This window comes from Bactrocera tryoni, chromosome 5, assembly GCF_016617805.1.
Source record: "Bactrocera tryoni isolate S06 chromosome 5, CSIRO_BtryS06_freeze2, whole genome shotgun sequence".
NCBI lineage: Eukaryota > Metazoa > Arthropoda > Insecta > Diptera > Tephritidae > Bactrocera > Bactrocera tryoni.
The window spans coordinates 49,147,883-49,172,388 of NC_052503.1; the positions used below are offsets into that span (position 1 = coordinate 49,147,883).

Below are 24,506 nucleotides of genomic sequence, written 5' to 3' on the forward strand. Positions count from 1 at the left end.
GGAGAAAGACCTGGCTTCGCTTGGAATATCCAATTGGCGCCACGTAGCGAAAAGAAGAAACGACTGGCGCGCTGTTGTTAATTCGCGTAAGCGGTGTCTATGTCTGTAAGATGCATCTTTGTTCTAATTTTTAGTTGTTTAAATAAAATTATTATTATTGCTAACTGCTCCTATGGCTAAGCATTTACATATCTGCGCAAATGTATGTATAAACTTATTTGCATTATACATAAATTATCTACTTGTTTTGTCTATTCTGCTCGGATCTGTTATTATTAATTCAATGTCTGAGTTTTAAGTGTTCTCGGCGCGATTTACTATGGAAATAAATCAGTTTAAAATCTGTTTGTTTGTTCGACTAAAATGAAAACAGATTGGTTATTAGCATTAATAAATTAATTGCTGCTGCTCATTTGTGTCCAATTTTATTTATTAAAGCCTGAAATAGCTTTCTAATGAACCAGTGGAATTGAATAATGTCTGGAATTTCTAGCTAAACATTTTAGATACATTTTCTTTCCCAACAAGTAAGTAGTAGCGATTCACTAAATTATGGATATTTAATCAGAAATGTTAAATAATAATATTTTAATTAATGCAAGAAGCAAATTTATTAATATTCAAAAATTTATGTGGCGATGTCTATTTATAGAATTTTATAAATAACTTTTTTTGTGCAGAACTGCAATATAAACAACGTTATTTTTTATGTATCAATGTGATCTGTATGTAAATACATAAATACATCTATGTATGTATGTATGTATAGAAGTCGACCTTCCGACAAAACCTTCCGATGCTAGAAATATATTATTTAGGATCTGTTAGGAAGTTCAAATTCGGATCATAATATTAAGATCTTAATACACACCCAGCGTATTACAAAAAGTATTGAAAAAAGTAAAAATAAAGTGCATTCTTACTAATTGGGAAAAATAAAGAAATCCTTGCCAGAAGCATTGATATCGAGGCTGAGGAATCCCTATCCAATTTTTGGTTTATGATTTATATCACTTGTATATATCACATTTGCAAAGTCGCAAAATCATTTAATAATTTCTGTTAGCCACATTATCACCAAAAAAATTTAAATTGAATTGAAAGCACCGACGCATTTTACCAACCTATGTACATATATGAAAGCGACTAATTCAAAAATGTAAACAAACAGCTACTGCTTCTCCTGCATAAAAAAACATAATATGGATATTAAAATAAAAGGTTTATTAATAATAAAAAGATTTAGGATACAATAAATTAAATACTCCAAGTAGAGATTTAATACCAAATAGACAGACCGATATAAACTTTTACTCCTTTTCTTTCCGCTTTTACAAAAATTATCGCTTTATCGATAGCATGACAAGTAATAAAAGCACTTTCCTCAAAATTGTTTGTAATGGCAATGCTGTCGAAATAAAAATCAAAACAGCTGGTTATTGGGAATTATTTACTTGTTTATTCATCAACAACCGGCAAAAGTTGTACCGCGTTTTATTATAGGGTATTTTCATACTAGATATTCATTATTTTATATACAAAATGAAAGATTTAAAGTTAAAGATTATGTACAATAACGTGATCTCACAAGCCATTTCAGAATCTGGCCGCTTTTTGTTCGCCGGTAACCGCTTTGGTGATATTTTTGCCCAAGAGTTAGTAATTAAAACATTTAATCCCATCCTATATATCAAATAAATTGCTTTATTTCAATTTCAGCTTGCATGACTTAGAAAAAACAGACACACCAAGATCTAAAGTACTTGTTTTCCCGCAGCCTAGTCAAACAGAGATTAACAGTCTCTGTTGTCATCGCGATTTTCTTATAGTGGGCGCCATCGGTGTTGTGTACGGTCTATCATGGAACGAAGAAAAGCGAGAACTGAGCACTACACGTAAATGGGAAGTGAAAATACCGCTAGACGTGGATGCCGTCGAAGTACCCGATGTGAATTTTCTATGGTTACGCGCCGAAACCGACACATTATATGCCGGGTGTGGCGATAATATAATTTATCAAATCAATTTAGAGGATGGACACATTGTACGAGACTATCGAGGTCATACTGATTACATACATGGTGTAGCAGGTAGCGATAGAGGGCGTATCTTTTCAGCTTCCGAAGATGGTACAGTTCGATTTTGGAGTGAGCAACAAAAAGAGGCAACAGCAAAATTAGAACCAAGTTCAAATGCACAACTAATGCGTCCGGAATATGGTAAATGGATAGGAGCTGTAGCTACTAATGATGATTGGCTCATATGTGGCGGTGGACCAAAGTTTTCGATTTGGCATTTGGGAACGATGGAGTGCATGCGGGACTTCGAGTTTCCAGGAAAGGTTCATGTCTGCGATTTCGTCGAGGAAAACCTATTTGTAGCCGGCGAGCACAGTCATGCACAGTTCTATGCCATGAATGGTGACATACAAGCAAATATACCGTTAGAACATACCGCTGCTTATTCGGCTGTATGGCAATTAGAGCCTATAAAATTCATGTCCATTGCGGGCTATAGCAATAAGTTACATATTTTAAATGATTTCCGTTTCTTAGACAGTAAAATTGACTTATATGGAAATACTGAGGAATAAGAAATATTTTGAATAAAAACTAAAATTTTTTTTATATTTTTAAAACGATGGCAGAGTTAAAATTGACTTATTAATACATGTATCATTTGTAATAAACATTAGCTGATACTCCTCTTTTCCAACATTGTCGACAAATTTGCAATTACCAAAGCTTAATTCATCACTAAAAAGGAACATGAAAAGTAAAGGGTATAGACTCACAATTTCCAAATTGTTTTACCTCTTTGCTGCGAAATTTTCCAACATTCTAAGGAATTTCTGCGATATTATTTGTTCATCGGGGCGTATTTTAGTTCTTCCAATCCGATTGAAAATTAAAAAGAAGTCATCTCCATGCACAGTACCTTCGAAGGGAAAATTTTTGAATGTGTCAAAGTAAAGATAAAGGGAAAAAATTGGTTTAATTTTTACACACCCATTTTTACATCTTTGCGGTGTGATAACGCTCCACCTATACCCTCTTCCGCTGGATTATCATAAACATAAGCATAAATTGGACTAGTTGCGTGTTGTCGCTGCAAACGGATTGCTTGCTCTACACCATTTCGGAACAGTACATCCGTATACATCCGTTGCACATTCGGATAGGTGTCAATCGAGAATTCCTTTTCTCCCAAGTAGCGACGTTTCAATGCTACCGAGTAATCATCCATCTGTTCTACAGTATGCATAGTGTCCTTGTAGAACAAATTGTATGGAGCTAAATCATACCACCGATCGTTAAATACTTCAATCAACTCCTCTCTACGTGGCATACGTTGTAGCAATTCTGCAGCATTGTAAGCGCCATCCTGTGCCGCATAAGACACTAACCAAGGTATTTGGGCGAAATCACCTGATTCTACTATCTGCTGAGGTGAACGCATCAAAAATGCATCCTCAACAGCGGCATCTTCAATGCTAGGCCCAAAAGTGGTGAATGGATTATAACCGAAGACAAGAAAATTTCGCACACCACGTACAATAGCCGCTGCCGGTTTGCGCTGCAGACATTCTTTAATCAATTGTGAGCTACTGACATCTGGACAGTTAAGGTGTTTTGCCAATTCAAAGGCGCGCTCCCGTGTCTTATGTGTAATCGCCCATGGATTAAAAGCGACACCACTAAAGGATGCGGCCACTTTGGCATATTCTGTAAAATTTCGTTGTGCCAAAATATGTAAATGTACGGCAACGGCGCCTGAGGAGAAACCCAATACCATAATACGTTCAGGATCACCACCAAAACGTGCAATATTCGTCTTGATCCATTGCATCGCTAAACGTTGATCCTTCATGCCGAAATTACCCGATATAACCGCATCTTCAGTACTAAGAAAGCCCAAAGGACCCAAACGATAACCCATTTTCACAACAATTACACGTCCGTTACGCATAAAATTCTCATGACCATTAGCGCGCACTGAACCGAACATAAAGGCGCCACCGTGTATAAGCACCACCACTGGCATACCATTTTCTGCAATTTCAACGGCTGGCAACTTTGGCTTATAGACGTTTACCGTGAGACAATCTTCGACACCGTGTAGTTTATCGGCGCCAGATTTATATTGATCCCATTGCATGCATTCGATTGGTTCACGTGTCGCGTCAAATGTGTCCGTCCAATTTCTAGTATATGGACGCGGTGATTCAAAACGTAGTGGACCAAGTGGTGGTTCTGCATAAGGAATGGATTCATAACTGTAGTAGTGATTGTTATCGCGGCCACGTATTCTACCGTTCGGTAAATTTACGATTAATGCATCGTTAAATGCACTTATATCAGTTACAAACAGAACCGTTATAAACAAAAGCAAAAACTTAATGTGCATCCTAAAGCGGTGTCATTTAACGACTGACTAAAATCAGTAGCTCGCTAATTAATCAGCTCGTTCAGTACATAAATGTGTGTGTGCAAATAGCATTTATTATTTATACATATTTTTGTGTATATTTTTGTAAATATTTTTTTCGCAGCTATGCTTGCATCTCAAGTTAAGTAGGTAGTTCTGCTGGACACCATAAGCGTACATTCATACTCACATATTTCTATACCTAATACACGCAAAAGTATAAATATTGTGTACTGTAAATTCAAATAATTGCTGCTGTGTCTTAAAATATTAGCAAATAATGAAATGACTAAAGCCTGATTAAGAATATATTAAAATCAGTATGTAGTCTAGTGACAATATTTGTATTTAAGTACATATGCATATGTATGTATGTATGTATGTATAAACAAACACAATTACATTTATATAAAATTTCGCTAACAGTAATCCGAAGAAATACTGTGTGGGGTATGAAAACTTTTCTTTCTGAAACATGCCTGTTTTGTTATGTATGTATGTATGTCTGATAGCATTATGTGAAAGTCTTTATTTAAGCGTGGCAACGGGCTGATAACAGAATTGTATGAAATTACAAAAAATAGCAGCTACTTTATACTTAAAAAATAATACAATACAAAAAAAAAACAAATACATACATTCGAAAGACTTCACTTTGGCGCTAAACACTCACTTCTAAAATATTTGCGGCATATTCATTATTTATTTTGGTGCTAAAATATTAATAAGAAACCTAAAACTTTACAATATTACCATACACAAAAATGTATGCCATAAAAATAAGAATCCCGAATTTTGTGTGGTTATGTGCATATGTATGCATGCTTTTGAACTCTGTTTTCAAGTAAATCGTCTTGTAAGTACACTGATGTGCGGTTTATTTAATTTTATTTGCTAACTTCGCAAATATTGTAGCATCTAATTTGATTTTCTCAAACATTAAACGAAAGTGTGTCTTGTGTGCACATACTAAATCAGCATAAATATGTATGTATGTAAGTATGTTTGCATATTAAAATTGAACAATGTAGCAGCCTAATCTTAGCGCTACTTTACACATGCAGGCATACTTGTACTTAATTTAGTTATCTGTACTTGATTTGACTAATCTTGTCTTATGACGTAACGTCTTTGATTTATCTGCGTCTGTACAAAAGGAGAGTCCATACCTACTTCAAAGATTAGTTCTTCATGCTTTAACAATAAATCGTGTGTATTTTATAGTCCAACAACCGATTAATTATATATTTTTAACTTTTTGAAAAAGCCAACTAAATCAAGTTAACAAAGGTTGATAAGCAGTTATGAACTTTATAGGCTACCTTGCATAACGTTAGCCAGATGATAAAAAGGCACGATATCACTAATTTGTTTAACAAAATCAATATATGTATATATAGCATATATATGTATATATGTACATAGGTATGTATGCACACGTACTCTTTGAACTTTTACTGTTAAATTTCTGGGTCATTTCATCCATAAAACTTTGAAATTATTACAGTTTTTTTAATACAATATTGCGTTTGTTTTTTAGACCAAGGCACCTCATTAGCAGCGGAACAATTACGCCAAGCGGAAGTGATTAACCGCAATTGACTGCCAGACATTCTATAACAATTTTTCTATATACATATATAACGGCATGTAAAACATACATTGAAACAATAATAAAATGTATTTTTAAAACTGAAATTTCAATATAATTTTATTGTGAATATCATTAATGGTTGTAAGAAGTACAATATTTATAAGTTCATAATATTTGTTTGAGTTGTTACATTTCTAAGAATCTAATATGTATATCAATTACAAGTATTCAGTGAAAAATCAAAAAGTAAATTGTCGATAAATGAGTAAAATTAAATTGCCTGTATAACTGGCACAACATTTTTGGAAGATTCTGTACAAGCCAGACTTAAAATGCAAACTGTTGTTATACGGTCACTTTTCTATAAGCCAACATTTTAAGTTTTAAATGTGTAATATATTTAAAAAGCTTTTTTTAAAAGCATACTATTTTACTTAATAATTAGAGAAAGCATGCAAAGTAAATTAGCATTTTATGAAATTATTAATTAATGCCATCTCCAATTTTTATTGAACGTAGAACCCGCACAATTGGCACAAAATTTGAGCAAATTATAAATTTGCAAATATAATATACATACTTATAATATGTATTTTTATATTTTCTCCTAAATCAAATAAAACCCAAAATTGATCACAATTAGGTTTAAGGTTAAAACACGTATCCTTGCGCTTTATTTCAATATCATTCAGCAGTCTAAAAAATGAACAAGTGCTCGTATGTGCTTTTCTAATTAGTCCGTTTATATATAAATGTAAAAGTATTCGCAAATGGAAACTTAGTCAATTACACAGTTTTGGTCGATTTCTAAAGCTATATAAATGTTAAGATCTTTTAACACTATTTTCGGCAACCACAGTATAAATTGTGATATTGACGGTCATTTGCCAATGGCTTAAAGCCCACAAACAACAAATATATGCTGTTTATCGGTCAGCAGTAATTATTTATGATCACAATATTATAATCACGATGTTAAATAATTGTGATTGGCTGTCCACTAACATTACTAGTAAGTACATGTAAGTATGGACACTTTTACATGTAGTGCAGGTAATGGGAAACACGAATTAAAAATTTTGTTGTACTTTGTCCCCTTTTACTCATCAAATTTTAGAAACAAACACACTGCTCATACTCGTATTACGAAAGTAAATTTATGGCTATATACATACGTTATCATGTTTGTAAAACTTGTAATTGGTAATCGCTCGCAGAGATGCACACCTACATGTGTATGTATAAGCATGCAAGCTCAACGCAATTACTTCGTCTTTGCGTCCGCTTTCGATTCGGAACCGTAGGATGAAGCTTTGCTGATTTTCGACATATTGATTGACTTAACCATTAGTATGTAGACTGAAAAATTCGAAAAAAAGATTACTATGAGAAAATTTAATTAAAACGGTTTGCACTTACATGCCACAAGTATGCCCACAGCAATCGAAAGACCGATCCAATTTTGTGATAAAAGTGAAGATATCAAATAATAGAGTACAAGCGATATCGAGAATACAGCCCAGAGAGCAAAATTGATTAAACTGCATGGGCGATATTTTAAAACAGTAACGGGCACCTCCTTAAAGCCAGAGGCATCAAAGAAATTGCCAGTTGTGTGGAAGCTCTCGACCAAACGATCCTTCTCGCGATACAAATTATGTAACCACTCAGCCGCCTCCTTTTCATTTTCCGGCACACTGTCAACTGGAATACGACGTGCATGCAAATGACCTTCGACAGAGTATCCGTTGAGCAGTGTGGAAATAGTCGGTGCATTCTGCATATATAACAATTAAGGAAGTGTTAAATTCGGATGTGACCCCAGATTTCATACTGTTGCAGCTTGTCAGGATCAAAGTAGGGGAACTATTTTCAGGTAATTTATATGGAATCTAGGGAAAGTTTGGATGAATAGTTTTGGTCCGTTTGTACAATTTGTTGTCATAAAATGACTTATTTAAGCGGACAATTTGGACAAAAACGATGCATTCACTGATGCTTGATTTCCATTTTGGAAAGTGAAAAAATAAGAGTCAGTAGTATTTATTTAACTTGTCGTAGTTTTTAACGGGACCGTTCGTTATGTGGAGATTGGGCGGGGTTAACACAAGATTTCATTCATTTTTACAGTGTCGGTTGGGTCCACCCATCTACGAACTCATCCGCTTGTTGCAAGAGTATAACAATATATATGTAGGTATATATTGATAGATTTAAAGTATTATGAGTAAACATAAGAAAGGTTTAAATATATGTATGTATTACGTACCTTGGCTTCCTTTCTGAAGGCCAAAGTAGTGCAATAAATGGCGGGACAGCGACCACGCATGCTTGGTAGGCTTGTCGTAAAACCTTTTGTACGTGGTATCAAATGGTGTTTCAATACAGGTAAACCACGCTCCTCCGCGAATTTAACGGAAGCTTCATGTTTCTTTGGTGTGAAACGTGTACCCTCAGCATTGAGCAGCAGCCATATGGGATCAGGATAAGCAAATACCTCTTTTAATTGACGTGAAATTATTTCAATGTCCTTGTCATACGAACGTTCCAAAAATACAAATTCAGCGAATTTCCATGCCCAACCCATTACAGGCGCATAAGAAATAGCTTTCTTTGCATATGCTTTGCAATTGCCCAAACAATGTACTTTGTCGGCGAACATCCAACCGCATAGCCAATCAATTTCATATGAATGATTCTGAATAATCATAGCATGCTCCTCGCCACAGAATTTTTCTAATTCCTCTGGATCGATGTATAAATGTAGTGTACTATTTGAGTACCATTCGGCAATGAATATCAACTCTAAAATGACAAAGAAAACGTTAATAAGTAATGATAAATTTAATTCATATTGCATTTCAACTTACGAGAGTACAATGAATAACAGAGATAGTACATGATGTGTCTGAAGAGCACGACGTTGAAGGGTTTCAAAAAGATATACAATATTAGCTGCACCAAATTTATCACCAAACCCGATATAAAGAAGGTTACGGCTATGCCTAAATGCACAATTGTGAGTTTTTTCAACTCCGCCAACGAAATCATGATTAACGTGTTGTGCTAAAAAGCTAATCAAAAATTAAAAAAAGAGATATTATGGATGACTGTGGTTTATTCCAAAAATTTATTTTTTTTATACTAAAGTGATATATTTGCATATGTGTAAGCAAATTTTTGCGTTGTTATTTTTCCAACTCATTAGCAAAAGAAAACAAATAGTGATCCACCAATAAATGTCTATGTATAATGTATTTTCACTTTCACAATATATATATATACATTTATTTGATTATTATTAAAAAATATATATTTACTGTTTATATTTTAAATAGATTTACGCTGCTTGGCGATCAGTACACCACTGATCACAACAATCGCTGAAGAAAGACTGAAAAATCTCTCCAAGCAGGTATCAGGCGTAATTGCAACTGATAGCAAAAGCTTTCGTATCATTTGAATTAATTGAAACCTGGTAGTAACTTGGCTTGGTATAAAAGTGTGGCTGAACAGATCACTTTGGTGTAATACCAGTACTCGTACAATCTTCAAAAATTTGCTTCCAAACGTCACTTTAAATTATTTGTATGTAACTATGATACAGCAATATACAAAATAATAAAAAAAACGATCTGGACAATAGATGAGGGTTGTGCAATAAGTGCCAGATAACTTCGAATGGATGAATTGTTCTTTTCAAGTTTCAGGTTAACACTCTCTTTATCACAATTTACTAATCATTAAAACATTCATTTTTTAACTGTATAAGATAACATCATTGGCTTATAACTTTTTTAATAAATTGTTGTTTTATAAATACGCATACAATTATGATTATATGCGTGTGTACAAAAAGTCAAAGATATCGATTGGCTAAAACGCCAAGAAATTTAATAATGTTTCTAAACAACAGCAGTACCTAAAGTAACGCGGCAATCTATAAACGAGTAATATAGTTAATCAATAATATAAATATGTTTGTTTAACACAATGTGATAAGCTACCTAAATGTTGAAAACGAATTTGTTAAAGAAAGCGATAACAATTATATGCTGGCGTTGTATAAATTCACGAACATTTAATCGTCCGTCTACTTGTATCACAGCTGATTTTTGGCAATTGACTTCTCTTCCTGTCAAAATGGTAATAGAGTTTGACAAGATTTATGGAAATAGAAATCAAATGGTATTTAGTAATGGTTGTATTTCCTGTCGTCCATTTGTAATGTGTATGATATTCATGTGCATATTAAATTAAAATAAGAAGTGAAAGTAACTAATACATTTATTCGAATTAGTAAAAACTCCAATGTGGCAATGAAAGAATTCAGTGCAAACAGCTGTTTTGTTGCTTTCGCAAATATCCAACTCTTTCAACTCGTTGGTTACTTTTAAATTCATGAAATGCTTTTCCCACTGACCTTAGTCAATTGTGCGTTAATTAATTGAATAGCTCAGTGTATAAATGTGTGTAAATATTTGCAAATATGTATATGTATACTTTAAATTTATAAATAGAATTTGCCCATCAAAGAAAGGAAAAACCATGTGTGCTCTGTTTATGCAGTGTGGTTCAATTATATTTATTTCTTCTATAGTTTTTGTGGCACAATTCCGATTTCTTTGGCGCCGCGATTTGAAGGTACCGTTGAAAAGAGGAAGTCCTCCTGATTAAAAAATATATAGGGTTATAGGTCCCGCAAACGCTTAGTTTACGAGATATTCGACCTTAAAGATCAAAAATTCCCAAAATTCGAGCATTTCAACAAGCTATTTTACCGCATTAAACACACTTTACTCACATTTTTCACTTCAAATTAATTAATTTAAACTATAAACTTTTAAATAAATCCACATTTTACACTTTTAACAGTTTTTTTACCAAAGAAATCTTTATTTTAAAAATTACATTTTACACTCGTAGTGAACATCATGTGTGTGCTAAAATTACGACGAAATGGAGCGCTGCCATGTGATAATAAGGAAATTCGCTGAAATGCCTTTTTTCCCAAAAATTCCTCTATCCATTCATATGGATATGTTCTTTAATTAAATTTAATAAACAAATATGTAATATAATATACTAATATTATATAATAATATTATATAATAATATTTAACCATTTTGTAATGAAAACTCAAAGTTTGTTTGAACATTAGTGCAAGATAACCAAAAAATATAACCACTTTATAACGAAACTCAATATATTTTTTTTATTTTAACGCAGAAAGGAGTACTATGCGATAGTACTTCAGTGACCCCGGGTATTCGCTTATTGTTCAATACAAAAATTTGTACCTATTTATTTAACTCTCTACTATCCTATTTAAATATATTTGGCTTAAATGCTTCACGAAATTTAACATTAGACGTACATACGTATATATTCTCATTTACATGAGATAACAAATTTCCAAAAATGTTTTCTCCTATATCTACACAAAAATTTGTTCTATAACTGTAAATTTGATTTTTTGAAAAGCACGAAGACCTTTTTTTTCACGAAACCCCTTTGCTCACTCTTTTTGAATAAAACGGTAATTCAGTTTGTAAAACAAGTATTTTAATACAATTTTAATAATATTTTTTTTAGACAATCATATAATAAAGAATTAACTTTTTTCGTGTATTATTCTATATTACTATAAAATTTCATACGTACATAAAATTTTACACATAAAGTCTATTTTTAATTTAATATTTTAGCTTAACCTCTAACGACATGCTTCTGATAACAATACCATCAAAAATCATTTATTTCTGTATAACAGATAAAAAATAGTTTCGTTATTTTATTTTATTTTTTTGTTTACCTTCAGTCAGAAGCATATCCAAAAATTGTTAGTAAAAATAGTTTTAAATCTTGTTACAAACAATAGTGTACTCTACCCATCAAAAGCTGTAACTTTTTGCTACCAAACTACTAGATATTGAAAAACAAACGTAGCGCCATAATCGCTCAATTTCCACACAGGTCGGGGATATACGCAATTTGTCTGTTTTTTTTTCGAACTTTAGTACCTTTTATATCGAAATTAATGAATATAGACATGATTTAGATAAAAAATCATAAATTGATAATATATGTAGGTAAACTTCAGTAGTTCATAAAATGTATTATTTAAGCAGTATTGTCATAATTTGTAGACAGGTGCTGAACGAGGTTTAATGTAATTAATAAGCAAAATTAAATATGTATAAATTAATTGATTTGTTAATAAACTCGGGATATACAAGTGTTCACCTAAACATATACAAAATTTCCAATATATTATAATATATTAATTTTTAGACATTAATTTGTAAAACATTGTGTTTGAAAAATTCATTCCATATATTTGCATTTACGGTGGGCCTATTTAAATAGTTCGTACTAATTACCTACTTATGAATTCAAATTTTTAAACCAATGAAATGGTGTACATAAATACCATGTTTGCAATCTTAATTCACATAGTTTGCTATGGTTCATTCAATTGTACTAATAAACAACTTTGCGACATTCACTTTGCATTTATTTTACGTACTAAACATGGAAGGCTAGTTGATTTAATTAAAATTAAATAAAAAATTAGTGCATTTTCACAGCTATTATTTCAGACACTTATCTGATTACCATACCGTTTTAAATAAAACCACGGTAATATGAGAAAAACATTAACGATACATTCTTCCGCTTCCATTGGTAATAAAGTAAATAAAGCAATTAATATTGACATGTATGAAACTTGAACTTTGACTGCTATTTAAACTTCGGTTAAATCATAAAAATATTGATTGTACTTCTTGTAGTATAAATAATAAAATTATTAGTATCTTATAATCTTATCGATTGTGCGATTATATTAGCTTCGCGTTAGCGTTTTGATAACATTTGTAATCGGTGATTGCGCAATATTGGACCAAAAATAAAGAAAAAAAATAAAACAAAAAAATAAAGTAAAAAATACAGCAAAAAATACAATAAAATAAAGAAAATAAAAAAAATATATTAAAAACAGTTAGTATAGGGTTAATGGGTTTAAAGTAAAACAAATAGGTTAGAGCTGTTTATGATTAAGAAAATAATAATTGTAAAACATATATGCAGCATTTAAAAATTATATTTTTTCAACTGATTTTATTTGCATATTTACTCCAAGTTCGTAAAACTTTTGTTCGTCTTATTTCAGGTTACAATAATAATCTCCATTTAAACTTCTCCTTTGGTTTACAATTAAGACTAAAGGAAGTTTTTTCTTAAAACTCATACTCTAGGGCTGTTTTACAATAGATAAAATTTCTTATTATTACAATTTATAGGTGGTTTAATTGTGCTTTATGATTATGTGGAAACATTTTCAAGAAGACTATAATTTCTCATTCAAAACTAAATCATATTACTGACATTGGAATGCTAGGTAACTGTAAAATTACACATACAATTCATTTTAATTCGACTACTGTTGGTCTAACACATTCCACAGGCAGCGCTATTTTACTGTAGCCCAATACAAATATATTAATTGATTATAATTACAATGTGTTCTTCACTCACTTTGCCTTATATACATTCATATGTAAATTTGTGCCTATATTTTGTTGTAAATATATTTTCGCAAGTGTATCACAAATATACATAAATTGATCGCTGATACTTTGTTTGATGAAATATAAACTAAATGATTGCCGTTCTTCTAACGAACATAACAGTTGAATTACATACTATTTATGCTACAATTTCGTCGTTTGTACACTTGTTTTATGGTCTACGCTTGTGCGTATCGATAAAATTTGTTATGGATGGTCGCCCGCAAATCTCATACAATAGTATGCCTGACACTTGTATTACTTCGACTTCGATGTTTCGGAGCCATATGAGGAAGCTTTACTGATTTTTGACATATTTATTGACTTCACCATCATTACGTAGACTAAAAAGATATAAGAAAGTAAAACGTATAAGATATTTATTTAAGAAAATGAAGTGCAATTAACTTACTTGCTAACAGTATGCCGACAGCAATCGAAAGACCAATCCAATTTTGTGCCAAAAATGAAGACACTAGATAGTATAGTATTAATGATATGGAAAATAATGACCAGAGTGCAAAATTGAGTAGATTATATGGCCGATATTTAAATTGTTTTACGGGCACTGCCTTAAATCCTGATGTTTCAAAGAAACTGCCTGTTGTGTGGAAGCTGTCGATGATGCGATCCTTTTCGCGGAACAAATTTTGCAGCCACTCCGCAGCTGCTGTCTCCTCTTCAGGTACATTCTCGAGTGGGATGCGACGGACAAACATGTAACCCTCTATGGGGTAGCCATTTAATATCGTAGAAATAGTCGGTGGGTGCTAAGAAATTTGTTTAAATAAACCGTTAATCATGCTTTGAAAGACAAAGTATGCAAAAAAACATTAGGTAGTTAACAAACCTTTGCGTCCTTTCTGAAGGCCAAATTTACGTCGTAAATGGCTGGACAGCGGCCACGTAGCGTGGGTAAGCTAGCAGTGAAACCTTTGGTGCGCGGTATTAAATGATGTTTCAGTACGGTCATACCACGCTCTTGAGCGAATTTAACGGAGGCCTCGTGCTTTTTCGGTGTGAAGCGTGTACCTTCGGCATTTAACAGCAACCAGACGGGATCTGGATACGCAAACACCTCCTTCAATTGACGCGCAATTATTTCTTTATCCTTATCGTAGGAACGCTCTAAGAATACAAATTCAGCGAAATACCATGCCCAACCGATTGCGGGTACATATGATATAGCTTTCTTGGCATACGCTTTGCAATTACCCAAAACGTGATTTTTCTCCGTAAACATCCAGCCGGCTAGCCAGTCAATTTCATATGTATGATTCATCATTAATAAAACATGTTCCTTGCCACAGAATTTCTCCAAGTCGTCTGGATCGATATAAACATGTAGTGTGCTATTCGAGTACCACTCGGCAACAAATAGTAGCTCTGAAGGAGGTTTCATATGTTAGTAATTTATTCAAATTGGTTTAATATGCAGAGCTATTGCAGATATTACTTACGTGAGTTTAGCGAATAGCAGAGATAAAACATGATGCGTCTAAAGAGCACAACATTGAAGGGCTTTAATGTCAAGTGAAGAGTTAGCTGCACCAAATTTATCACCAGACCCGATATGAAAAAAGTGATCGCAATACATAAGTGTATCAGTCTTAACTTTTTAATCTCCGTAAGAAAAGTCATGATTGGACTCATTTACTGTTCGCTGTCTTAATTCGATTTTTATTTTGCTGCAAAATTGTAAAAGAACAAACTTATAATTTGTTATGATTTAAATTATGTTAATAAATGTTCAATGTAAAATTAACTTAGAATTATACGAAATTAACTGCTTAACTACAATAAAACTAACTATTGGTCTATCCACAACCAAACGCAACTCTTTAACAAGAAGTACTAAATTCAACAGTATAAACTTTGTACTTTTACTAAATTAGTTGAAGCGAAAAATTCCGCTACATACTAATTTCCTTCATAAAAACGAATACGAAATGAAAAAGTAAAATTCGTGAGAAACCATAATACATCTCGTGAATACAAAGTTTGAAATACTGCAGTAGTAAAAGCATTAAAAACACTTATCAAACACAGATTAAATATACTCATTATATGCATTTATATACATATGTATGTGAACCTCATAATGTAGCTAAAATCGATTATCGTATAATTAGCGCCCTGTGATGACGCCGCAAAACTTCTCACACAAATAAATAATCACACATTAAAAATTACGATACCACTATTATTATTGCTAAGCAAAGTCTAACTTCAAGAAAAACCCTCTCCGCAGAACAAATATGACCGGCCTTTAAGTAAGCTGTAACCAAGCAGTACTTGCCAAACTCCTAAGTATATGTATATGGTTACAAACACAACAACGATCTCTTAATTAGGGTAAGCTTATTATGCATGTGCCTGAATAGTGTCGTTTTTCTCGAAACTACATTTTTTACAATTTTTGCAGCTCATTTCGATTTCCTAAAAATCATTGTCGCCAATAGTGGCAGCCTTAAAAAAGATAGTCGCTATTTTATATCAAAATGCAAAATTTACAATATTTTTTATGTAAATACGTGGTTAAAGCCTTTATGAAGAAATTTAATATTTTTTCTTTACTCTCACAATAAATTTCTAAAGTTAGACAATTTTAGAGGGCCCAAGATTAATATCAACTTATCAACTTATTATTTGTACCTACAGTTTCACTATGTAAAGTGTGAACGCTTGTTTATTATTATTATTCACAATTTCTGCGTTATTTACAAGACAGTTCAATCATTTTTTTTTTACTTTCGCAAATTTTAAAACAATTTGAGGTAATCAAACCACTTTTAGAAAAGTTCGTCACTTAAAATGGAAAATAACGAAATATTATTTTTCACAAGAGGAAAGGAATAAAACAAACGAACAAACGAACAAACATCATGCATTTACGTACGTTATTTTAAATATCACAAAGTTCAATGCTTAAAGATAGATGTCCGTCCAATCACTTAAATTCAAACACACACTATTATAAACGGCTCACTTGTTGCGTCAAATACATTTACACACTGTGCAAAGGTAATCGCTAAAAAACACATTAAATAAAAGGTGTTTACAAAATAAAACAAGCAATAAATTAATGTTTTTTTGTAGGTGACGAGAGTCAGCAACTAGTTAATTGCATTTCAACGCAACTATTATCACATACATTTTGCGCTTTGTCGACAATAATGCAAATATCATAATGCCGGCAACTATTTATATACATACATACTATATTAAATTGCGAATGTATTAAATGTAGAATGAAAATTCTTTGTTGTCGCCTGTAATAAGTAATTGTATGTTTTTAATCTGAGAATATACTATTTATTTCGTATTTGTGATTATTTGTATAATCAGTGTTAACGTTTGCATTGAAATGAGGTCTTTATACGACATTTGACCTGGGATATTTGTGACTGACTCATTTTTTTTTGTTAGAAAATTTTTTGTAATTTTGCTGGTTACATTGGTAGTATATTCTTCGCATAAGATTTTGTACACCACAAATTACAACTATAATTGATCGAGATTACACCTATCTATTTATAACTCTATTTGCTATGCACAACTGCAACCTCTAGGCCTCTTGGCAGGGTAAAAGAATATGTATGCATTTACAATTGATAAGGAATATACCTGTCTATTTATACCGCTTCTGCATTTTTGCAATGTAAAACTGCTACCTGTAGGCTTCATGATTGCAGAAAAGCGTACTTATATATTGTAAAGTAAGTATGTATCAGGCAAAAACTAATGATGACGCATGGGTTTTTCCCTATTTCTTACAATTTCTAATGCGTTGTAGTTAAATATTACTTAACGTTCATCACTTTTAATATCAAAAGATATTAATTCGGCATATGCGGCCCAGCACAAAAAAAATGTCAAGGAAAAACTCGCAATGTAAATAAGTAACCTGTATAAATGTTACAAACACTTAAATAACTAATCTTTTATTTATACGTGTTGAATAACATATAAAAAAATAAACTTGTAATAACCTATGTAACAAGTAGCACAAGATTACAAACTAATACATAATTTCGTGCACATTTAATATTTGAAAACTTAATAACGTTACAACTTACTTTCATTTACAACTTTGAAATACCTTTTTTTATTTAGTATAAAAATATTAAAAAAATACTTGGCAAATTAAAAATCCACTTCTGTCTTCTATTATCCAAATTTTAGAATAAACATAATTTTGTTGTTGACTTAAAACGTCAATTTTCATATGATTCAATTCGTGGTGCTGCCAGCTTACATGGTTCTCTAACTTAACCTTTAGAAATCCTAATGAATTTTCACTGGGATGATACTATATCTAAACAAAGTTTAGTGATATCAAAATTATATACATTATTATAAATTATATTATATATATCACATATCTACCCTTTTGAAGAGGAAATATTGCGATATTGATATAGTTTGTTGTTATATTGAATGCAAAATTTTGAAAACTATTTGACGGCGTCATTTTACATTAGAACTCGGCCACGTAGTGTTGCCAATATTAATAAATGGAAATAAATTTTGACATCGTATCAAAATACTAACAAAGGTTCTATGAGTTTCTTATCGTGGTAGAAGTTCATTCATAACTAGTCTAACTAAATATTAACTCATATAGGATTGAACGTGTGAATTGAATATAATTATCGAGCGAATAGGACGCTTATTTCTAGTGTCAAAGGTCGAAGGTAAATTGCTAAACTTGTTAAACTATTCATAAAATATCTCAAAATTTAATTATATTCATTTAAAAAGGACGAAGTAATTAACTAGTTTCCGTTATATTTCCGGTCACTAAGTCCTTCACCCAAAGAAATTGTTTTCGTATATAACTTTTTTTTTTACACTTTCTGCTCGGACACCTGTAGTCGTAAAAAAATCAAATCAAAGTTCAAATATTTACATATATCTACACCCCTATATTTACAGATAAATCATACTATCACAGTTAATTACTTTATAGTAATATAGATATTATATTGCAAATACCACGTAAGTTACTTTACTGCATTGACAAATACATCATTTATTTTACATTTTTATATTTATTCCAAAATAGAGACTGGAAAAGGTATGGAGTTAGAAAAAGGCGGAAACCGGCGTTATCGTCATGCAGGTGATTTAACAGATGAACCACCTACTCGTGAGGTAAATAGTTTTATTAAACATTTTCGGAAATATAACTAGTAATTGTGTAAATTCACTCTAGTTTGCCGAGGTTACTATCCCCGTGCCTTGGGGCCATATATCCGGTAAATGGTATGGTCCCCAAGATGTTCAGCCTATACTAGGGCTTCATGGTTGGCAAGATAACGCTGGCACCTATGATTTACTGGTACCACTTTTGCGGCCAGATGTTCCATTCCTCTCCATAGACCTGCCCGGACATGGACTCTCATCGCGCCTTCCGGATGGATGCTACTACAACACTATTGACAATTTGTATGTTATACTATATATAATGAAACAATACAAATGGAAAACGATATCCATAATCGGACATTCTATGAGCTCCATTATTGCTTTTGTATTTGCTGCTGTTTTCCACGATAAAGTCGACATGGTTATAGGTCTGGATGCACTGAAACCACATCAACGTCTACCCGCCAGTGTTGTACGTAGCATGGAAACGCGAATGGATGGTTTTTTAAAAGAGGATGAACGAAATCAATCGAATGAGGAACCACCAAGCTACTCATACGACGAACTTATTGAACGCATGTTTATCGGAACATTCCATTCCATCAACAAAGATCTCTGTAAACATATGTTAGCGCGAAGCATACAAAAATCGGAAAAATATCCAGACAAATATTTCTTTTGTCGGGATCGTCGTTTGAAGTTCTACAATTATATGGTTGGTACACAGGAAATTTGCGTAGAAATGGCAAAACGTATTCAGTGCCCCTACTTGTTTATTAAAGCACAACAATCTAGTTATTTCGAAGATAAAAAGTATTATGATGAGGTATTAGCTATATTGCAAACGAAAAAAAATTTCGAATATTTAGAAGTTGACGGCTCACACCATGTGCACATGAATCATCCAGAGCGCATTATTGGACCAATCAACGATTTCATTAATCGTAATGGTCCTCTGGCTAAGCGAAGTTCTAGCAAATTGTAAAATTTTCGTAAGTGTCAGGTATTGCAGAGTTTTTACCCTAGCAAATATACACATCTACTTATTCCAATATTATAGTAGTATTTGTAAATAGTTGCTTGTACTTTGTATTACATTTTGAAATAAAGTTTGTTAAGTTTGAATACATAAATAATGCATATATTTATGGACCCGGTTTTATCAATTTTCGCATGAGTTTCGCTCTTACCATCACCAATATCCATATGTATATGGAGTAAAGTCAGCTGGGTGTTCGAAAATCCTGATATTAGTTACATATATGCGGGCTAACGCATATGTTTCACGATATATGCGGAACAGGGAGGATGGGATCATGTGTAGAAGTTCACGCAAGTGAGGAAAGTTTTCTGATCGCCATTCACTTGGGAGTGGCCAGAAACGATTCTTTTCCATATGGCTTATGCAGCTCACGACTTCCGGCCTTTGACCAAGTATCCTCCGGGTAGCCTAAGAACATCCGTTTGAAGGCGAGATAAAGTGAGAAGGCGAAACATTCCCTGCATATGGTTGTGCGCTGGGTTTGGGACCCGCCACGTAAAAAACACCCCCAGTGAAAAGAAGCAACAAGCCTCGGAGGAGTGACCCCCCTTTTGATGACGACAATGGGAAACCAAATAAGGACTACGAATTGAGGGCATGCACCTGGAATGTCCGGTCTCTTAATTGGGAAGGTGCCGCTGCCCAGCTGGTTGATATCCTCGTTAGAGTGAAGGCTGACATCACCGTCGTCCAAGAAATGCGATGGACGGGACAAGGACTGAGACGAGTAGGTCCTTGTGGTATTTACTACAGTGGCCATATAAAGGAGGACAAGTTTGGTGTGAGAGAGAGACTCCGTCGCCGAGTACTATCATTCACTCCGGTGAATGAACGTCTAGCCACAATCCGCATCAAAGCGAGGTTTTTCAACATATCTCTGATTTGCGCCCACGCCCCGACGGAAGAGAAGAACGATGTGATTAAAGATGCCTCTATGAGCACTTGGAGCACACTTAAGAGCGCTGCCCCCACCACGATGTCAAAATCGTGCTTTTGGCGACTTTGACGCCAGGGTGGGCAAAGAAAGTATCTTTGGCAAGACGGTCGGTAAATTCAGCCTCCACGAGGAAACATCCCCAAATGGGTTGAGGCTGATCGACTTCGCCGAGCCCGAAAAATGGTTACCTGTAATACTAGCTTCCAGCATAAGAAGATTCATGAAGCCACCTGGCTGTGTCCGGATCGAAAAACCAAAAACCAGATCGATTATGTTGTGATAGACGGAAGACACGTCTCCAGTGTTCGAGGTCCTAACACCGACTCGAACCACTATCTTGTTGCAGCCAAGATTCGCTCCCGCCTCTGTGCATCAAAAAACGCAAGTCAACAAACACAAGGAAGGTTCGACGCCGAGAAGCTGCAATCACAACAGATAGCCGAACGATTTTCTAATCGAATTGCACTCCTGCTCTCTGAGAGCACTCGTCAGCAACTCGGTATAAGGGAACTGTGGGACGGCATTTCAAGCTCCTTACGTACAGCTGCAATCGAAACCATTGGTTTTCGGAAAATGCAAAAGAAAGCTGGTACGACGAGGAGTGCTGTGTTGCAGCGGAGAGAAAAATATTGATATCATCGGCCTCAACACCCGCGCCGTTAGTTCTGCTTTCTCCAGACTGGACAAGGAGGCAAAGCAAATGGGTCTGGCAGTGAACGAGGGCAAGATGAAATATTTCCTGACATCAAACAAACAGTCGTCGCACTCGCCACTTGGCACTCACGTCACTGTTGACAACATCCGGTGTGTTTTACGTGGGTATCTGCTGATGACAGCATTACTTCACGGCGTTCAAAAGCACAACAGATCAAAACAATGCGTTGATCAGCGCCCTGAGAATGCTAAGCATTTTCAGTACCAATTGGCAGTGTGGCATGTACACACTAACCACCTTGGTAGTGTTCAAGGCCCATCTTTAAACCTCTGCCGTACTTTGGGTCCGGCACCCGGTTGCAATGCAACTCCACATTCAACTGACAAGGTCAGTTCTTCCCGCGATTTGGGTTAAAACCACAACCACCACGAATCTCCACAAAGGGCCAAACCCAATGAGCAGATTGGAGTTACCTGAATGGGCTAGGGGCTTCCATAGTGGACTGGTAGCCAGGATATTAGTCGCCTCTTACGACAGGCATGCCTTACCACGGGTATATTCTGTTTCCCCCCCGAACCCAAGGGGGTCCCCCCTACCCGCGGGGGGAGTCACTGTTGACAGTCATAACATTGTAGTTGTAGATAATTTCGTATATTTGGGAAACAGTGTAAACACCTCCAACAATGTCAACCTGGAAATCCAACGTAGGATAACTCTTGCCAATAGGTGCTACTTCGGACTGAGTAGGCAATTGAGAAATAAAGTCCTCTCTCGACGAACAAAAACCAAACTCTATAAGTCACTCATAATTCCCGTCCTGCTATATGGTGCAGAGGTTTGGAAGATGAAAACAACTGATGAGTTGACTTTGCGAGTTTTCGAGAGAAAAGTTTTGCGGAAGATTTACGGTCCTTTGCGCATTGGCCACGGCGAATATCGCATTCGATGGAACGATGAGCTGTATGAGAAATATGACGACATTGACATAGTTCAGCGAATTAAAAGACAGCAGCTTCGCTGGCTATGTCATGTTGTCCGGATGGACGAAAACACTCTAGCTCCGAAAGTATTCGACGCCGTAGCCGCCGGGGGAAGCAGAGGAAGAGGAAGACCTCCACTCCGTTGGAAGGAGCAGGTGGAGAAGGACCTGACTACGCTTGGAATATCCAATTGGTCCCATGTAGCGAAAAGAAGAAACGACTGGCGCGCTGTTGTTAATTCGGCTATAATCGCGTTAGCGGTGTCTACGCCAATTAAGATGAAGAAGATATGCGGAACGGAAGTTCGAAAATTTTTTTTTATTTTTTTCCCTCCTTGGCCGGATGAAATCCGGGTCAATTCCGGTGCGTAGAACTGGGTGTTATGGGAATGAAAATCTTTGTATTAGGTATATTCCGGCTAACAAAAGCCTTCATCCGAATCAACCCATTTTTGATATACAGGCTTACTGTTATCAGGAAAGGATTTGCTTTGAATTTCATTAACGTATCTCCATGTATTCTGTATCTGCGGGCCTGATCAATTGTAATCCGATATTTACAATTTTTGGTCATAAGGTGGTCTACTTTAAGCGCACTATTCGGGAAAAGTTTCTCTTTGATTTTCATACTGTAAAGTAAACGAATCATGTAGAATTTAAAATTGTTCTATATGGGAAGTAATCCTGAATGTAGTCCGGTTCCGCTCACTTCTGACTGTAATATAAAAATCAAGATAATTTTGACCCCGGTTCCGATAAAACTCTCTTGTACCATCACGGATGTAAAATTTTATGTCTCTGCTTGCAACGATATGCGGACAGACAGATAGTCATTCGAAAATGAACTCGTATCGTCATCGTGATAATTTATCTATATGTAACCCTATATCTATGTAACTCAAGACTAATATAAATCTGTAGCAATATGTCTCTATTTAACGATGAACCATACTGTGGTTAAGAAAATATGTCAACTTGAACTTGAAATACTGAACGAAATATTTTTTATAAAACCTATCGGGAGATTACACACCTTGAAACTCGAACACTATAACGTTCAAGAGATGCGAAATAAAATCTATTATGCCCTCTCTTCTGGCATTGATAAATTCTAACATCCTGATCGGTGCTAATGATCCTTATTCGGAAACATTGATCCAAAGGCCTTGACCTTATGTCTACAGACTGCCGTGCAGCGTTCTCGGCTCCATGCCGCCGAACCTGTAATTTGCACAAAAGGCTGTACCCATGTTAAAAGATGCTTCTTAAGCCTACAGTGCCAAGTGTAAAATGCCACAAGTAGCCGGAGTTCGTCTCTCGGAAAATTGATTACGCTTTTAAATTTAATCAAGTTGTAATCTCAAATTATCAACTTCGCCTGGCGCATACCTGCAAGGTTTTGCCAATACTTTTCCATGTCCCTTCTTTCTCTGCCTTGCGAAGCAGCTCCTTTATGTTATGGAGACCAACGTAATGCAAGGTTTTGGACCCGACATCCTGAAATATCTGCACATCCCCTTAGTCAGTCATTCCCGGCTATTCCACACTTTTAACCACTCCTGAACCAAAATCAATGTAATCTCGTATGCTGCACTCGCATGACTTTCATTGCGATAGTCTCTACATACCTACTTATAGCAAGGACTTTTGCTTTAAAAATGCTCGAAAAACGACCCATAGATATGGAAAGTTTGGTACACGATCCTGCACCAATGCCTTAATAGTATTTCTATCGTGGAGTTACTCCATTCAGCTTTCCTGCCGAGGACAACCTAAAACGTTTTTGAGAAGTTTTATCTTTCATTTGCTGGGACGAACTACCTTCCCTCTGCCTTTCATTTCTTCTGCTGTCAATTGAAGCATTGTACGTTTAGATGTTTGATTTATTATTAGGTGGGGCGGTGTGAGCTTCAGCATAACTTCAAGTGCTGCCGTCGAACACGCTTTACACACGATGCGCAATGTACATATGTATGTATTGCCATATTATGAATGTGGTTTTGTATCAACATATTCCAGAATCAATTTTGACATTAAGGATTGATAACCACACAGTTGCTGTTGTAGGCTTTCCTTTTTCCTATTACAATATAACAGCGAGAGTGACATCAAGAGTTATAGACCAATAGAATTTCTTTCATAATTTTA

General features: G+C 34.5%; 5 protein-coding genes across 9 annotated transcripts; 2 read left to right on the forward strand and 3 right to left on the reverse strand.

The window, feature by feature from the left end:
• Positions 1-1,459: 1,459 nt before the first annotated feature.
• Positions 1,460-2,717, forward strand: LOC120776693 (THO complex subunit 6). The gene is made up of 2 exons (XM_040107578.1): positions 1,460-1,655; positions 1,720-2,717. The coding sequence occupies exons 1-2, from the start codon at positions 1,543-1,545 to the stop codon at positions 2,591-2,593; spliced, it is 987 nt and encodes a 328-aa protein (XP_039963512.1). The 5' UTR covers positions 1,460-1,542; the 3' UTR covers positions 2,594-2,717.
• Positions 2,607-4,787, reverse strand: LOC120776691 (esterase-5B). The gene is made up of 3 exons (XM_040107574.1): positions 3,009-4,787; positions 2,814-2,937; positions 2,607-2,756 (listed from the first exon to the last, which is right to left on the reverse strand). Exons 1-3 carry the CDS (start codon positions 4,405-4,407, stop codon positions 2,633-2,635), a joined length of 1,647 nt encoding a protein of 548 aa, XP_039963508.1. The 5' UTR covers positions 4,408-4,787; the 3' UTR covers positions 2,607-2,632.
• Positions 4,788-6,661: 1,874 nt separating this feature from the next.
• LOC120776692 (1-acyl-sn-glycerol-3-phosphate acyltransferase gamma-like) lies at positions 6,662-10,134 on the reverse strand. Of its 2 annotated transcripts, none has more exons than XM_040107576.1 (5): positions 10,030-10,134; positions 8,893-9,096; positions 8,292-8,827; positions 7,442-7,799; positions 6,662-7,381 (listed from the first exon to the last, which is right to left on the reverse strand). In XM_040107576.1, exons 2-5 carry the CDS (start codon positions 9,071-9,073, stop codon positions 7,287-7,289), a joined length of 1,170 nt encoding a protein of 389 aa, XP_039963510.1. In that variant the 5' UTR covers positions 9,074-9,096; positions 10,030-10,134; the 3' UTR covers positions 6,662-7,286. The 2 variants fall into 2 exon arrangements, with proteins under 2 accessions (XP_039963510.1, XP_039963509.1); XM_040107575.1 differs by lacking the exon at positions 10,030-10,134 and adding an exon at positions 9,343-9,567.
• Positions 10,135-13,117: 2,983 nt separating this feature from the next.
• LOC120777449 (1-acyl-sn-glycerol-3-phosphate acyltransferase gamma-like) lies at positions 13,118-17,774 on the reverse strand. Of its 3 annotated transcripts, none has more exons than XM_040108766.1 (5): positions 17,674-17,774; positions 15,055-15,282; positions 14,445-14,980; positions 14,007-14,364; positions 13,118-13,938 (listed from the first exon to the last, which is right to left on the reverse strand). In XM_040108766.1, the coding sequence occupies exons 2-5, from the start codon at positions 15,245-15,247 to the stop codon at positions 13,853-13,855; spliced, it is 1,173 nt and encodes a 390-aa protein (XP_039964700.1). In that variant the 5' UTR covers positions 15,248-15,282; positions 17,674-17,774; the 3' UTR covers positions 13,118-13,852. The 3 variants fall into 3 exon arrangements, with proteins under 3 accessions (XP_039964700.1, XP_039964702.1, XP_039964701.1); XM_040108768.1 differs by lacking the exon at positions 17,674-17,774 and adding an exon at positions 16,494-16,512; XM_040108767.1 differs by lacking the exon at positions 17,674-17,774 and adding an exon at positions 15,405-15,489.
• A 385-nt stretch (positions 17,775-18,159) lies between these two features.
• Positions 18,160-19,878, forward strand: LOC120778692 (probable serine hydrolase). 2 transcript variants are annotated; one of them, XM_040110646.1, is made up of 4 exons: positions 18,160-18,291; positions 18,533-18,595; positions 18,663-18,751; positions 18,813-19,878. In XM_040110646.1, exons 3-4 carry the CDS (start codon positions 18,677-18,679, stop codon positions 19,728-19,730), a joined length of 993 nt encoding a protein of 330 aa, XP_039966580.1. In that variant the 5' UTR covers positions 18,160-18,291; positions 18,533-18,595; positions 18,663-18,676; the 3' UTR covers positions 19,731-19,878. The 2 variants fall into 2 exon arrangements, with proteins under 2 accessions (XP_039966580.1, XP_039966581.1); XM_040110647.1 differs by lacking the exon at positions 18,533-18,595.
• The last annotated feature ends 4,628 nt before the right edge of the window (positions 19,879-24,506 follow it).